This window comes from Carassius carassius, chromosome 2 (assembly GCF_963082965.1).
Source record: "Carassius carassius chromosome 2, fCarCar2.1, whole genome shotgun sequence".
NCBI classification, from domain to species: domain Eukaryota; kingdom Metazoa; phylum Chordata; class Actinopteri; order Cypriniformes; family Cyprinidae; genus Carassius; species Carassius carassius.
This window is the reverse complement of record NC_081756.1, coordinates 36,729,148-36,741,428: the sequence shown is the minus strand read 5'-3', so window position 1 is coordinate 36,741,428 and position 12,281 is coordinate 36,729,148. Positions and strand designations below refer to the sequence as shown.

Sequence of the window (12,281 nt, the reverse complement as noted above, 5' to 3'; positions counted from 1 at the left end):
TAAAGCCCGACTACAGCTGTAATAGAAAATCGAATCGAGAATCGAAATCGAAAATCGAATCGAGAATCGAAATCGAAAATCGAATCGAGAATCGAAATCGAAAATCGAAATCGAGAATCGAAATCGAATTCGAATCGATTTGAGAGCTTGTGAATCGAAATCGATTTGATCTGGAAAATCTGAATCAATACGCAGCCCTAGTTTCTACATTGTACAACCTATGACTTATGTTTGAACCACTACATGACTGAACTAATATTAAAGGGACAGTTCAGTCAAAGGAACATAACATTTGCCACTACTTATCATTCATATTATTCCAGACCCATAAGACATTTGTTTATCTTCAAAACTCAAATGAAGTTTTTAAATGGAACCAAAGAGATTTCTATCCCTCCATTTGAAGTCCATGCAACCAAAAATTGACACAAATTTATAAAGACACTGTAAAACAATCCATATGAATAGAGTGGTTTAATTAAGTTTTCTGAAGAAACACAATTGCTGTATATTATGAATAGATCTAATTTGGGGTTTTATTTACATGAAACATTAGAAGCTTGAACATCCTTGCTTTTCGCACAAGAACCAACAGACTTTAGTCAGAGTATTTAATTTCTGACACAAGGCTGAGGCTGTGAAGGACATAAGAACAGTGTATAATATAGATTGTATTGTTGTTTAACAACATATGATTGTCAAGCTGACAAAATGTCTTTCTGAAAAAGACTTCATAAAACAGTTTTTGTTGTTATTACTATGTTTATAAAATGATGGGTATGAAAAATACTAAATTTATGAGGTCTATGAGGTTGCTTGGTTGCACAGAATTTCAATGGCTGGACAACAGTGAAAATATAAAAAATATCTTCCCTCGTGTTCCAAAGATGAACAGAAATTCATCTGAATTTCCAACTTAAAAATTTAGGCAGTAAAATTTGGAGACTGGTATTGGCTGGTAAAATTAAATAAAAGAAAGACAAAAAGAAAGAAAAATGAACTGACCATGCTGGTCCCTATAGACCAGTAGAGGAAGAATCCATCTGGGTCCACTTTTAGGGTGACAAGGCTGGGTATGCTGTTGGCCTCCTGCACACACACAAGTAAATAAAAAAAAGCATTTAGGGAGAATTCAGTAAATTCATACAGTTTTACCAACAACATCAGTACTTCCATAAAGAGAGCAGCAGAAATTAATTCACGTAATAATATGAACAGCATTAGCAACTGACATGAATGCTAATGAAGACTAATCACTGAGAAACAATCACACGGTTTAGAACATTAATTACATAGAAATAATTGTTGTTAACCCTTATGAAAAATAAGTTTATTCAAGTGTGCTATTAGTATACCTATTTTTAACTAAAAATAAGAAAGTATGCTTTTAGTTTACTTTATGTACTTCTCAGAAATGGGCTTTATGTACTCCTCAGAAATATACTTAAAATGACATTTAATATACTTGACTTATATTTACAAAAAGTCTAAATATATTTGAGCTATTCCTAGAACCTGTGTTTTCATTATTATACGATAGAGGGTGCTAGTACACATCTTCTGCACAGAATTCCCACAAAAAAAAACACAAGTGAAGAAGAAAAATGAAACACCACATACTAGCACATGTAACACGATCATCTCACATGAAACAACATCAAAACTGTAAAGTTATGGAATAAAATGTCGACAGATGAAGAGGTAATAATACAGTCAAGCTTTGGGGTGTTGATCGACTCCATCTACATTTTGATTATCATTCTGAATCCAATTCTTTTTTCAGTTTTTAGTTCAAAATGTTATTTCTTTATTTTTTATGAAACACATTAAAGTGTTTAAAATATAATGCATGAAGCTAAAATAAAATGTTTTTGTTTACAAGCAGATACCTGTTCTTTCTTTGTATGTTTTCTATGTTCAGATATTCATACACCAAAATATATACACATTAAAACCTAAATAGGGACATAAAGTATGATGTAAAGTTCACTTAAAGAAAACTTATGAGTATACTTGCAGTATAAAACTTCTAAACTAGTAGTTTAGTGAGACTATACTTCAAAGTGTACAAAGTATTTAATTAGTAAACTGTCGGTAAACCTATAAGTTAACTTTTAGTATAATTGCAGTACAAACTACAAACAAAGAGGTAAACTAGTAGTGTACTCAAAGTTTACTACTGTTATACTTAAAGTATACTTAAAAGTATACTTTTATATACTAGAAAGTGGGCCAATTTAGTCCCAAGGAGTACTGAAACAGTACACTTACAAGTATACTACTAGAACACTGATAATTGTATACTTGCTACATGAAGTATACTTAAAAATATACTTGAACTTTACTTAAGTATACTTAGTAAAAAAAACTTGAAGTAAACTACTTTTTCGTAAGGGAATTCAATTGCAACTTAATTAAACTGATACTACGGCAACCAGATCGCATTGGCAGCTATGCCAATTCTACAGATCAATGATGAAAAAACAGCCAGTAATAATAAGAAAGGCAGAGACATAACATGGGCAATTAGGCATAAGTATTGTAAGTAAGATAAATGTGAAGTGCCCGGAATTCTTTTTAAATAAATAAAAATAAATAAATAAATACAGCAAGGGCACATGAAATTGATAAAAAATTTACAGTAGGGGTGCTCCGATCAAGATCGGCCGATCATTAATGCGCATCTTGTCAGACAGCCGGTTCTCTAATCAGCGGTAAATTCCATCAGGTGCGTGATTTCACATAGAGCAGCTGTTACTACACAGAGCCAGTGTTAACTGAGAAGCTGCGCAAATTTTTCTTTTTCAGCCTTTATTTGCGCATCTTCTCAGTTAACAATGGCTCTGTATAGTAACAGCTGCTCTATGTGAAATCACTCACCTGAGGGAATTTACCGCTGATTAGAGAACCGGCTTTACTGACAAGATGCGCATTAATGATCGGCCGATCGTGCTCGGAGCACCCCTAATTGACAGTATGAAGACTTTCATAATTTCTACATCAGAAAGACACATGAACTAAATGTATCACACACAGTTTCCACAAAAATATTAAGCAGCATCTCATTATGTTTTGGTGACAATGAAAAATGTTTCTTTAATATAGATTAAAGAAATAGATAAAATACACATACATACATACATACACACATTATATATATTTATGTATGTATGTGTATTTTATCTATTTCTTTATTTTCCTATCTTAAATTCTTCACTGGTCCATTTACTGAAAAAATCAAAGACACCTACATAAGAGTACATAATCTAAGTACTTATCTCATCTGTATGTGTTAGAGGTGATGTAACATTTGCTTGCTGAGCTATAGAGGTAGTCTTGTGGAATGTTTGCATATTATTTAATAAATCTGGGAGCACAGATTTCCTTTATAACTTATCTGAAAAACTCTACCCAGTGCTGGGAGATACACACCCACACACCAACAACCACTGTCTCTAAACACAATCAAATACATTTACATGCTGACTGCTATTAATGTTTGCATAAACAAATATGTTAAGTGTTGTGATCCTACGCTGAATAAGCTTGATTTAAAGCACCATATCTCCTGTCTGCACAGACCTCTCAAAGACATCAGGTGAGTTGATTATAATATAAAAGACAAAGCTAGAAATAAAAAGACAAACCGCATATATTAAAGACAGAAAGAGTAGCGGACCTTAGTCAGGGTAAACAACATATTTCATCCGACATGAATTACAACAAGGCTATGAAAGACAATATTTTACTCTGTTCAACAGGTTGTATGGTCTTAAAGAGATAGTTCACCCAAAAATGAAAATTGTCATTAATTACTCACTCTCGTGTTGTTTTAAACCCCTACGTTTCTCTCCCATCTTCGGAAAAAGGATAAAGATATTTGTAATGAAATCTGAGTGGTTTCTGTCCCTCCACTGACAGCCTATGCATCTACCACTTTCACAGCCTAGACACTAAAAACATCACTGAAGTAGTACATGTGAATCCAGTTTGGTTTAAACTAAATTTTTATGAGGTGACGGAAATGCTTTTTGTGAAATATTTTTCTATACAATGGAAGTCAATGGTCACCAAAAGTGTAAAATTAGTAAATGATAACACCATTTTCTTTCTTTTTTATTTCATTAACTAACATTTAAGGTCTTAGGCTACAAATCACCACAACAGGAGTTTTTGATGCACTGGTAATATTTTGGAAATATAAAACAGGGTAAACAACATTAAAACTTACGTTGAACTGTACGAGTGTGTGTTAAGTTAAATATGATGTTGACCCTGACTTATGATCATAAAAGAAGGATTAAATCTTTGTATTCATTGAAATTTTTTATGAATCATCTAAGACAGAGTGTGTCTGTGGGTGTGTGGAGGGGAGGGGAGTGACCTTTATCCTGTGAGAGTCGCATTAGTGTGTGTGTACAGGCTTATAAAAACCTGTCAAACTCTCTGACTCCCTATGTCAAACCCTAATGATCTGACACATGAAAACATTACCACACACAAATGAGATATATATACATACATACTACACACACACACACACACACATGCATATGGAAGTATACAACGTAACATAATAAATTACAGCTACATTTTTGTGTGCATATATGACATTTGTGCATGTCAGAGGAATCAAAAGGGTTATTTGAGTACATCATTTAAGTGAACTGAAGCCTGTGGCCTGCACACCACCACAGTGCATGCAATCTCTCAGACAGAGGCACACACTGCTAATGCATCAACAATGCTCTCTTGGCTCTCAGGTGTATTTGGCTTCCAGTATTTACATGCTTTTATAGCCCTTACATAATGCACACAAACTACAACATGACTGACCTTAACACCTCAAAGTCTGGGAACGCAGAGAGACAATGGACAGAGACAAAAAAGATTTTACAGTCAAAATCTACATTTTATGGGCCACATTGTCAACATGTAGATTTTAATGTCAATGCTTCACCTTTGGACAGAGCAGATTAGCAGGGCATGGAAACATATACATACAGGTAAGTAGGGATGTAACGATTAACCGCGAGCTGGTCAAAGATTTGATTAAAAAATTTGAAAATTGAGATCTCATCAGTTGAGATGCCAAACAAATCACAATAAAATTGGAGTAGGAGTTTATATGAATTTATCTCTGAGGGGAGCTGACTATTTTTAGAAAAGTTTACATGGTATTTTTTTTTTTTTATCTTGCCTTTGATCAATGCATATTAGAGTAGTGTTCATAGCTCTGCTTTGTTTACAGTGGTAAACAGGGAAACGCTGTATAATTGCTATTCATAAGCGCACACCTGTTGTCTCATTCGGCTTGTCTGCTGTTTATTTAAGATATGTTTTATGTAGCATACTTTCACAAAGTCAGACCATTCTGTTTTTGCTTCAGATTTCGAAATTATACAGTCTAATTTAATGATCTCGTCCATACCGACTTAAAGCTGTTCATGTTGCACTGAAAACTATTTGAACTTTATTAAAACTATTAGCACTTATTATTGTGTTGGTTACATTTTGTTCCATTGTGCAGTGGCTTAGCAGATTAATCTTTGAGTCTGTAAAAACCTCAACAAACTGAAAAAAAAAAAACTAAAGTAAAGTGTAATGTAAATTTTCTGAGGTAATGTAATCTTGTTAAAACAGATTTTGTAAAATTGGTATTGGGAAAAAAAAATAGTTCAAGAACCGGTATTGACACTAAGGTATCGGTATTGAATTTTTTTTAAACAATATCCAGCCATACTGACGTGATGCAGAGGGGTCATGCATTACCCTGAAAGGGTTTACTTTGCTATAATAACCATCTGTCTGTACATTATTCACAGGTAGTGAATGGTGAGCAATGGGTGAGGATATGGTGCTGGAGGTTGGAGTGATGAGTTAATCCGGAGGGTAGTAACACAAGGCGATGGAGACAGATGACACACACACACGATGGAGACAGGACGCTGGAGAGAGGTAAGCAGGGTAAATGGTTAGTCCTTTAGAGTAAGCAGGTAGGTATTGACCTAGTTGCGAACGAGACCAGACGGTGACTGAGTGTGTGTGTGTGACTTTTGTAGGAGGGGTTGATTGCAGGTGGATGAGGAGCAGGTGGGTGTGATTAGTATTCCGGTGAGGGTGTGCGCTGTGATTGGTTGGTGTTGGAGCCTGGCGTGTCTGTTACAGTACCCCCCTCCCCACGGCCTGCTCCTGAGGTTCGGATCCAGTATGTCATTGCGTGGGACCCATGCGCGTTCCTCTGGACCGTATCCTTCCCAGTCCACTAGATACTCAAGTTGTCCACCATGGCGCCGGGAGTCCAGGATGTCGTGAACCTTGTAGGCAGCTCCATCGTCAAGGGTGAGTGGCAGGGGGGCTTCGGATACGGCAGGCTCTGTGGAGAGGGAGACAGAGGGATGGTGAGGTTTGAGGAGTGACACATGATATGTGGGGTGGATCTGATACTCTGGGGGAAGGTATAGTTTGAAGGTGACTGGGTTGATCTGCTCTGCGATGGTGAATGGGCCAATGAATCTGGGACTCAGTTTGCGGCACGGTAGACGCAGGCGGATGTCTCGGGTTGACAGCCAGACCTTCTGTCCTGGTTGGTATGCTGGGGCTTCAGAGTGGTGAAGGTCAGCTGTCATCCTGCATCTATGCAGGGCCCGTTGTAACTGATGGAGGGCCGCTTCCCAGACCCTCTCGCTCTCCCTGAACCAGTAGCCGACAGATGGTACGTCCGAGGGTTCACCTGACCATGGGAAGAGTGGTGGCTGGTAGCCGAGCACGCGCTGGAATGGGGTGAGTCCGGTGGAAGGTTGATGTAGGGAGTTCAGTGCGTACTCGGCCTACCCTAGGAACTGGTTCCAAGAGTCCTGGTGGCCATGGCAGAAGGTACAGAGGAGGCGGCCGATCTCTTGGATCTTCCTCTCCGTCTGCCCGTTGGACTGAGGATGGTATCCAGATGACAGGCTAACGGCCACACCTTAGGAGGGAATGGAAAGCCCTCCAAACTCGGGAGATGAATTGGGGACCTCTGTCAGAGACGATGTAATCAGGGATGCCAAAGTATCGGAAGACGTGGTTAAACATGAGTTCGGCGGTCTCCATGGCTGTGGGCAGTACTTTCAGGGGAATAAGATGACAAGATTTAGAGAATCTATCAACAATTACGAGAATGCATGTATGATTATCTGAGGATGGTAGGTCAGTGATGAAGTCCACCCCTAGGTGCGACCATGGGCGGTTTTGGAACGGGCAGAGGGAGGAGTTTGCCAGATGGTAGGTGACGTCACTGAAGGGGGCGTAACACGGTGGACTGTTGATCGACTGTCTCTCAACTGGGCTTTCGATGGAGGTGGTATAGATGGGCAGTGGTTCTGGGAGAAGATTGGATGGAACAGGGAATCCAGACAGACAGCCTTGGAAACAGGATTCGTCCCACTTCAGGACTTTGCCGGTTTTCCATGAGATGATGGGGTTATGATGCTCCAACCATGGTCGTGGTAGTGAAGTTGAGCTGGCGGCAGAGGGCGCCGGAGATGAAGTTGCCGCTGTGATTGGTTGGTGTTGGAGCCTGGCGTGTCTGTTACACAGATTTGTTTAGAAACAATTTTATCATCTTATTTGTAGATAAGCTATAGCTAAGAATAATATAATATAACTTATATAATAGATATTACTTGTCTGATATACTTAAAATGGATACGAGCTATACATATTGATACAAGAAAATGCACAAGTCTTAAGGCCAGTTCACACTGACATGAATGTTGGGCATAAAATTTGGTCCAGTTTGCATGTGATTTGTCTGTTCATACCAAAACGTAATTAAAAAAAGCCAGACCCGGTGAATTAATATGTAAATTAACTCTTTGACAGCAGGTGGCACTTACTGAAAACAGAAATGCCCTAGTTACCACAGTTACTACAGTTCACAATGCGCTATGTGAATTTCCTTTTCTGACACCTGCTTATCATGGACATGAAAGGAAGTCAAACAGTATTCACATTTTCAAATGGCTGTTCAAATTTTTGAGGTTTATAAAACACCACTAAACACAAAAGAGGCCACAAAAGACAGTTTTGAAATCTTCTGCCCTTTTTAAAAAAATACTCTTCATGAGTGCCACAAAGTCATAGTTTCATGTAATAGCGGTGGCAAATCTTATTGGTTGGCCAGTTTTCTTTTCATAAAAAAGGAGGAGTCACTGCATTAACAACATGCAAATGTTTACTCAAAATAAATGGTTCAATCACACATTTGAACATTTGAACAAGCCTTTATGGAGCATGTTTATGATACTTTCTCCATTCACAGTCTTTACAGTCTGTTCAACAAAAGAATTTATACAGATTCCAGATTGGAAAAACATGAGTGTTAGAAAATGATTACAAGTTTAATATGAGAGCAAACTATCCCTTTAGCACATTCACCAAGAGCGATAAAAAAAGAAAAAAGGAATGACAAAGAGTGGGAAGAAAATGCCAAAGAAATCCCAGATTAAGGTAGGAAGGAAGGAGTAAGAGAGATGTTTTCTAATACACTATAAAGGCTGATTTACAGCAGCCGTTCATAAGAGCAAATTACTTGGTATGAACAAACACAAAAGGTCTTTCAGAATGAGAGGTTCTGTTTGAGTGTGCAATAACACCTCTGTTCTTCATGCTCTTCTTTGAGCTCTTATGTTTTCTCCTTGCTGAAAGTGTGCAGAGGCTTGTTTTGCATTGAGGTGAGACTCCATTAGCAGTGTGCTGAGAGTCATCAAACGCAAGTACGGCTGCAGTGGGCCACCTGAATATGTGTTCACCTCTTAGCCCTTTCAAAGAAACTGTTCCTAGCACTTTTCCTGTATAATCAACACACATAACCAAACGTTTCAAAACAATTGTTTTCTGGCAGTAAACATACACATATAACATGGTATGAGGCCGGTAAGTTTTGCATAATGCAAACCACATCAACCCCTTGCATTGTGCATCTGTGTGCACCAAAGGCGTTTCTACCCAAGAAGGCAGGGAGGCATGTCTTTACAACAAATTTAAGATGAAAAATAATTAAAACTTCCAAAATAAACAAGACAAATATTACGAAATATGAGATCGAAGCACGTTCTTGTAAAGCAATCCTGTCCTTAAGTAACGTTTCAGACAGACACAAACAGGTATTTTGCCTCCCATTTGAGACCAGTGCATTCTCAAAGAGGTCCAAAAGTGTTCAGTGAATGCAAGTGGGGTCTCCATCCATCTGTGATTGGCTGATTACCTATTACATTCACAATAGGACCACTAAACAACTAGAACTGGTGGAAATGGGTGTTTGATTATAATTTAAACAGCTCACCCATTCTGATGCTATGTTCACACCAAATGCGAATAGAGCGTCTGGCGCAAATGATTTCAATGTTAAGTCAATGCAAAGGTGCGTTTAGGTGCATCTGGAGGTCTCGCGGTGCAAATGAGGCGTTTAGCGCGGCGTGGAAGACGCGAATTCGCCTCATTCGCACGTCTAGTTCGATATAGTGTTCGATATAGTGTTTAAATAGATGCTGTCTTTATAAATAAACCGCATATTTGAGTTTAAAACAATTACATTCTTGCCTAAAATACTTTTAAAACTAAATTTCATGACACGATAACAGTAATATTTAGAAAATTATCCGAATAAAAATGGTGGTTGAAAATGCTGCGTGAACTCACCTGGCAGAAGCCCCCACATGACGCGAAGTCAATTTCAAGCGCGAATAAAGCGAATGATCTCAAAATGTTCAAGCGGCAAACTAGACGTGGTTGACGCGAATTTGACACTATATTCGTGCTTGGTGTGAACACAGCATGACATGATCACTTAGACTTGAGTCAGAATCATAAAACTTCACTTAATTATCGGAAAGTGAGCCTTACTTTAAGCCACCCATTTACCAGACGTGATGTGTTTTTATGTACAGTATTTGTGTTGATTTATTTTTATATGTAAATTTCAGCCTAAAAAATAAATCTGTTATTATGTTATTATGTATGGCGATCATGTGTCTTCAGAACACTTGGACTAAACAACTCAATTCATATGGATTACTTTTACAATGTATTGTCCATGAACATTCATTTTTAGCCTTAAATTTTTGTTGGAATACAGGAGCTGGTCATATAATTAGAATATCATCAAAAAGTTGATTTATTTCACTATTTCCATTCAAAAAGTGAAACTTGTATATTATATTCATTCATTAATTCAAACTTTACACTGGACCTCAAGCAACGTGGATTGTGTGCCTCTGCTCTCTTCCTCCAGACTCTGGGACCCTGATTTATAAAGGAAATGCTAAATTTACTTTTAAAATAATGCTTCTGACACCGTCTGTTGTTCAAGAGTGGCTTGACATAAGGAATGCAACAGCTAAAACCCATGTCTTGCATATGTCTGTCTGTAGTGGTTCTTGAAGCACTGACTTCAGATGCAGTCCACTCTTTGTGAATCTCCCCCACATTTTTGAATGGGTTTTGTTTCATAATCCTCTCCAGGGTGCGGTTATCCTTATTGCTTGTACACGTTTTTTTCTACCACATCTTTTCCTTCCCTTTGCCTCTCTATTAATGTGCTTGGATACAGAGCTCTGTGAACAGCTAGCCTCTTTTGCAATGACCTTTTGTGTCTTCCCCTCCTTGCACAAGGTGTCAATGGTCGTCTTTTGGACAACTGTCAAGTCAGAAGTCTTCCCCATGATTGTGTAGCCTACAGAACTAGACTGAGAGACAATTTAAAGGCCTTTGCAGGTGTTTTGAGTTTATTAGCTGATTAGAGTGTGGCACCAGGTGTCTTCAATATTGAACCTTTTCACAATATTCTAATTTTCTGATATACTGAATTTGGGATTTTCCTTAGTTGTCAGTTATAATCAACAAAATTAAATGAAATATTATTAAATCAAACATTTGAAATATACCAGTCTGTGTGTAATGAATTAATATAATATACAAGTTTAACTTTTTGAATGGAATTAGTGAAATAAATCAACTTTTTGATGATATTCTAATTATATGACCAGCACCTGTAGACTTTCAATGCAAGGACATAAATATCTTATTAAAATATGTTTATTAATCTATAAGAGATGAAATGGACTCATGGAATTGGAAAAACTTGATGGTGATGTAGCGTATCTGACCCGAACCAAACAAATGAAAGAGTCGATCAGGACTGTGGTTGAAACATGAGCCAAATTCCTCAGGAAGGCAACAGGAGGTCATAAATCAGTCCTAGTGCGATGTAAACCCATGAGAGTACTACACAAGATCCTTTGATTGACTTCCCCCACCTACCAGAACCACACTGAAATTCCTAAGGGAGGGGGGGGGGGGGGGGGGCTTTTAACCTCTGGTCCCCAGAGAAGTCTTTATGTCAGAGAATGGCACAGAAACTGTCTTTCCTAGATATAAGTGGACCAAAATGAACTCAAAATTACTTATAAATTAATGTCAGTCCATTGCTTAACTCCATATTCATTTATATGTAACCCACACATTTGACTATCATGTTATAATCACTTATTGTGTATGTCTTTTAATAACTATTGGATAGCTTAAGGACGAGGGAAGTCGTGGCCTAATGGTTAGAGAGTCGGACTCCCAATCGAAAGGTTGTGAGTTCGAGTCCCGGGCCGGCAGGAATTGTGGGTGGGGGAAGTGCATGTACAGTTCTCTCTCCACCCTCAATACCATGACTTAGGTGCCCTTGAGCAAGGCACTGAACCCCCAACTGCTCCCCGGGCGCCGCAGCATAAATGGCTGCCCACTGCTCCGGGTGTGTGCTCACAGTGTGTGTGTGTGTGTTCACTGCTCTGTGTGTGTGCATTTCGGATGGGTTAAATGCAGAGCACAAATTCTGAGTATGGGTCACCATACTTGGCTGAATGTCACTTCACTTTCACTTTCACTTTCACTTTACATATTCATGATTAGTATGTATGTGTTTGAATCTGTTAGCTTGAAACAGTCCTGACCATCAGTTATTTGTCAAATGTATCATATTCTTGTTATAGGAATCATATCCAAAATTAGACCAGAATTAGAAAATTCAACCAGCCACACAACTCCGCATCTTCAGCCAACGCCGAACCACTGGCTTCCAAAGACGTCACTTCAACGACTACTGAACTTCCAGCCAATCAGCGACATTGGGAAACCCCCTTTCAACGACAACTTTACATAGGAGACGCAAGTACTACCTCCAGACATTTGTACTGGTGTATCTAATATAATTTTAACCTCATTGAGGAACTCAATGCAAGGGTTAATTAAGT

General features: G+C 38.2%; 1 protein-coding gene across 1 annotated transcript in view; it reads right to left on the bottom strand.

Moving 5' to 3' along the window:
• The window catches only part of LOC132109419 (1-phosphatidylinositol 4,5-bisphosphate phosphodiesterase beta-3-like), a 157,456-nt gene that overhangs the window by 87,686 nt on the left and 57,489 nt on the right, over positions 1-12,281 (bottom strand). Inside the window, exon 2 of the mRNA XM_059515474.1 lies at positions 1,006-1,089. Coding sequence (XP_059371457.1) covers positions 1,006-1,089 — 84 coding nt within the window. The remainder of the gene's footprint in view (positions 1-1,005; positions 1,090-12,281) is intronic.